Source organism: Scylla paramamosain, chromosome 47 (assembly GCF_035594125.1).
Source record: "Scylla paramamosain isolate STU-SP2022 chromosome 47, ASM3559412v1, whole genome shotgun sequence".
NCBI classification, from domain to species: Eukaryota; Metazoa; Arthropoda; class Malacostraca; order Decapoda; family Portunidae; genus Scylla; species Scylla paramamosain.
Window position 1 is genome coordinate 2,597,501 of NC_087197.1, and position 5,000 is coordinate 2,602,500.

The 5,000-nt window shown below is 42.1% G+C and overlaps 1 protein-coding gene and 1 long non-coding RNA gene across 3 annotated transcripts in view; one reads left to right on the forward strand and one right to left on the reverse strand.

Annotated features, from left to right (window-relative positions):
* The window catches only part of LOC135094919 (phosducin-like protein), a 5,614-nt gene extending 2,715 nt beyond the window's left edge, over positions 1-2,899 (forward strand). Inside the window, exons 5-9 of one of the 2 annotated variants that reach the window (XR_010264009.1) lie at positions 147-252; positions 700-813; positions 1,083-1,207; positions 1,354-1,506; positions 1,542-2,899. Coding sequence is in view for 1 of the 2 variants with exons in the window: in XM_063995431.1 (XP_063851501.1) it covers positions 147-252; positions 700-813; positions 1,083-1,207; positions 1,354-1,456 (448 nt within the window). In the remaining variant the exon portion in view is untranslated. The other variant, XM_063995431.1, reaches the window with a different exon arrangement.
* A 152-nt stretch (positions 2,900-3,051) lies between these two features.
* Positions 3,052-5,000, reverse strand: part of LOC135094920 (uncharacterized) — a 3,310-nt gene continuing 1,361 nt past the window's right edge. Inside the window, exon 2 of the long non-coding RNA XR_010264010.1 lies at positions 3,052-3,669. This is a non-coding gene — a long non-coding RNA (uncharacterized LOC135094920). The remainder of the gene's footprint in view (positions 3,670-5,000) is intronic.

The window sequence follows — 5,000 nt, forward strand, 5'->3', positions numbered from 1 at the left end:
TGCTAACTGCTTGCCTCCCTCCTTCTGCGGCCTCACAAGACTTCCTACTCTCTCCTGCCCTTATTCTGACCACCTCCCAAATGAAAGAGTCAGCCAGTACTGCTTTACTCATCCGTTCATCTATTCATCCGTCTGTTCATCCGCAGAGCAACTTTTGGCCGCCTCATTCACCTGGAGAGTCGCGACGGATTCCTGGATGCAATAGACAAGGAGAGCGAGGATGTGACGGTTATCATCCATATCTTTGAGAAGGTGTGTGTGTGTGTGTGTGTGTGTGTGTGTGTGAGAAGTTTGTTTTATTAGTTGACTGACTGACTGAGTGACTGACTGATTGATGAAGTATGACAGTATTTTGTTTTCTTTGTTTGACTGAGTGACTGTTTGGATGGATGACTGATTGACTGACTGACTGACTGAGTGAGTGACTGACTGACTGAGTGAATGATTGACTGACTGACTGAGTGAATGACTGACTGACTGACTGACTGACTGACTGACTGAGTGAATGATTGACTGACTGACTGACTGAGTGACTGAGTGAGTAAGTAGCTGACTGACTGACTGACTGACTGATTAACAAACAAACAAACAAACCAACAAACAAAACAGGGTGCTTCAAAATAAATATACATCCTTACTACCTACCCAAGTGAGGTACAGGGTGTGGCACAATGTACATACTGTGTGGTGCCATTACAGGGTGTGCCAGGGTGCAGTGCCATGACAGGGTGCCTCGGGTGTGTGGCGCAGGACTACCCCTATGTCAAGTTTTGCACCCTGCCGGCATCCGTAGCAGGGGTCAGCGCCAACTTTGTGAGTCACCCTGTTAAGTGTGTGTGTGTGTGTGTGTGTGTGTGTGTGTGTGTTTCTCTTTTCCTTTTCCTTTTTGTCTATTTATTTATTTATTTATCTAATTATTTTTTTACCTCCAAATCTAATCTAACCATTTAATTTCCTCTTACTCCTCGTTCTCTTTCTCCAAATTCTCATTACTTCCTCTCTCTCTCTCTCTCTCTCTCTCTCTCTCTCTCTCTCTCTCTCTCTCTCTCTCCTAACCTGACCTTCCCTCCCCATGGTGGTAGAAAGCTGGGGGGTGCCCGGCGCTGCTGGTGTACAGGGCGGGTCAGCTGGTGGGGAACTTTGTACGGCTGACAGACGAGTTCTCGGATGACTTCTACGCAACGGATGTGGAGTCCTTTCTGATTGAGTAAGTGTGTGTGTGTGTGTATGTGTGTGTGTGTGTATGTGTGTGTGTGTATGTGTGTGTGTGTATGTGTGTGTGATCAAAAACCACATCTAAAAAAACCCACACATTTTCTTGTATTCCTCCACTCACTCCACCCTCTGCTGCAGACATGGCATCCTGGTGGACCGCTCCCTCATTCCGCCGGGCATCCGTGGACCGGCGGACGGCAGCGACGAGGATGGTGACAGTGACTTCAGCCTGGATGACTAGAGTGTGTCTGTCTGTGTGTCGGGTTCTCTGCGTTGATGCCTTGCCCTCATTTTTTTTGTTTGTTTTTTGCCTCATTTTTTTTTTGTTTGTTTTTTAAGATGCATTTTTTATTTTTTTCTTCAAAGATGCTTTTTTTTTTCTTTGGTATCTTTTTGTATTGTTTTATTTTGTAAGGATGTTCTTTTCTTTTATCTTGTTGTTCTTATTCATGTATTTATTCTTTCTTCTTTATCCTTTTTAATTTCTTTTTTCATCTATCATTTTTGTGTTTTCCTCATTTTTATTCTGTATTGTTATATTATGTTATCCTTTTTAGTATTATTATGTTTTGTTTTGTCTATATTTCTTTGTCTTTTTATCTTGTTCTTATTCATATTCATGTATTCTTTCTTTTTTTTGTTTTGTTTATATTTCTTTGTCTTTTCATCTTGTTTTTATTCATGTATTCTTTCTTCTCTATCCTTTCTTTCTTCTCTATCCTTTCTATTTCTTTTCATTTTTATCCTTTTCTTTTTTTGTCTATTGTTTGTCACCTTTGTTTTTCTTTTTCCTCTTGTCCTTTTACTTCCTTTCCTTCCTCTTACCTTGCACCTCTTGAAAATTCTCCTTTTATTGTTTTGTCTCTAAATTCTAAGTTATATGGACCATTTTATACTTAAATATTTAGTTACTCCCTCTCATCAGTAGGAATGTGTGTGTGTGTGTGTGTGTGTGTGTGTGTGTGATGAGGACCACTGGGTTGCAAGATGAGAGAGGGAGTGATTGTAGTTGTAGTGTAGCCAAACTTACAAACCTCAAACCTGTATGGATAGATTTGTAATTCCTTATTCATACCACACTTGTACTTGTGAACCAGCTGGAGCTTGGAGTGGTAGGTGGTGAGGAGAGGGAGGAGTGAGTAACGTGTCTGGGTGTTGGGGGGAGGTAATGGTGGAAGGGGATGGGGGATGTTGGGGGGATAACTGGGTGTGGGGTGTTTCCGGAGGTAATGGTGATGGGGATGTTGGGGGAGAGGGGTGACGGTGATGGGAGGATGTTCGGGGGGAGGTATGGTGAAGAATGTTGGTAATGTTGAAGGTCAAGGGGTCAGTCAGGGGTCAATCATGGTGGTGGCAAGGTAGGGAGGGGGGAGGGATGAAATGGAAAGGTATTCAAATGTGTGTTGTGGAGGCAAGACTGGAGGAGTGTCGAGATCTGTACGGCGCATCACAGCCTCACCTCAGCTCAGCCTACGGGGTGTTTAGGGCCTGTGCGTTTGTATGTTCCTTTACTTACCTTATCTGTCATTCGCCCCATGTATTGTTCTAACCCCGCCCAGTCACTCGTGGTCGTCTGTCAGCCTCGCCTCGGGCTGTGCTCCACAAACCAAATTTAACTAATATCTAGTCAGGTACTTTTTTGTAGCTGGAAGTTTTGACTACATAAAGAATTGATCGCCAAAAATATATATCATTCAAAATCCCAGACTCTCCGGAGACAAGGTAAGGCCGTTTCCAGCAAAAATAAATTCTAATTTATTAAACACCAGGTCATAATACCTCACAGACTCTCCGGAGACAAGGCAAGACTATTTCCAGCCCCAAAAAGTCTATTAAAATAAACACCCAAGTCATAACAACACCTCGCAGATTCTCCGGAGACAAGATTGGACCACTTCCAGCAAAAATAAATTCCACTTTATTAAGCACCAGGTCATAATACCACGCAGACTCTCCGGAGACAAGGCAAGACTATTTCCAGCCCCAAAAGTCTTATTTTTTTTAATAAACACCCAGGTCATAGCAACACCTCGCAGACTCTCCGGAGACAAGGTGGGACCAATTCCGGCAAAAAAAAAAAAAAAAAAAAAAAACGAAAACTAAACTCAAATTGGGAGGAGTCTTTTGAAGTCTTAGAACACACGTACACATCAACAGACAAACACGTCCACCAGACAGCACAGTGTAGGACAGGGGTGGCGGGAGACAATAACTATATCAAGTGCTCCAGGCCGGCGTCCCTCTCCATCAGGCCACGCTGGGGACGGATCGCGGGGCCGTGGGCAGGGAGGCAGGGTGACAATAATGTCCTCGCTGCTTCTGACCCTCCAGGCTGGCGTCACTGTTCAGGCCACGTGGGGCAGAGATAGCGGGGGCGTGGACAAAGCCGGGAGACGCAATGTTCGGGTGCCTCACTCCCCGCAGCGGTGATTACTTCAACCTGAAAGTGTAAAGCTGAAAGAACACTGAATTACATAACTGGCGTGGTGTTACATCAACAGCAAATGCGCATCCTTCCAACTGTATTAAAGCAATGGTCAACTTTCCTGAATTTAATAAAGCACTGGTCAATTTGTCTATATTACATTAACAAGGGGTTTTAAAATTTACCAAATGAAAAGTACACTTGTCAAAAATGTACTCCTTTGATACTTTTAAACACCGATATTGTACCGCCATAAATGCAACACTTCCTGACACCACAGAAAATTTATTCAGCACCTCTGGGTAAGAAACACTTAACAGGTGACCGCAACTAGAAATACTTCACCACGCCTTCATTCCACAAGTTACACTCCACAGTTATATCATTCTTTTTCGAAAGTTACATCATCCTGAAAGTTATGACATCGTATCTTACTCGAAAGTTAATAAGAGCAAATACACAAAGAGCGCCTCGCCAATAAAAAAAAACAGACACAGCATCATAAGACGAGTGGAGCGTGAAGAAAATTAAAAGAAACGTGAAGGAAAACATGAAAAGGAAAAGGAAAAAAAACAGGAAAAATGAAGGAAAACGGAGGAAAAGTGAAGGAAAACGAAGAGGGAGAAATGAAACAAGGAAAACGGAGAAAAAAAAAAAGGGAAGTTAAGAAATGAAAAAGGAACTGTGGAAGAAACACAGATGAAAGTTACTGTACTCCAAAAAAAAAAAAAAAATAATAATAATAACATACGTATATCTAATTACACAAATATGAAACCCGAAAGAAAAAAATGAATCCACTGTAGGTTTACAAAGAATAGAAAGACCAGGAAATACAGCAACGTAAATGAATCAAGGAAAACAAGATGAAGAGGGAAAGATACGAGTTGATTATATTGCAAGTTTAGAAAAAAAAAAAAAATACAAATCACGGAAGCAAGAGACAAATACGAACACACGAGGTCACGCACACGCTCTACAGAACCTAACATCACTATTTCGCTGATTCACTGGTTCGGTTACTGGTTCAATGCTTCCCCGCCCTAAAATTTGTCTCTGTGCTTCATGGATCGCGTTCATGGTTACAGAACAAGTTTATATAAATATTAAGGGGATTTCATGACTACAGTGAAGCCAATGGGGTTTGCAAGGGTGTGGTTATGATTAAACTACACTACCGAGGTCTTCAAGGTGGTTGTTATGGTTAAGTTCTCACGTTAATAGTGAAGTTAAGTTTCTGGGGGTTTTCAAGGGGGTTTTTAATGGTTGTTAAAGTTCCTCGGTGTTTGCAAGGGAGTTTTCATGGTTAAACAGAATTCCATAGGGTTTTAATGAAGCTCCTGTGGGTTTTCAAGGTGTT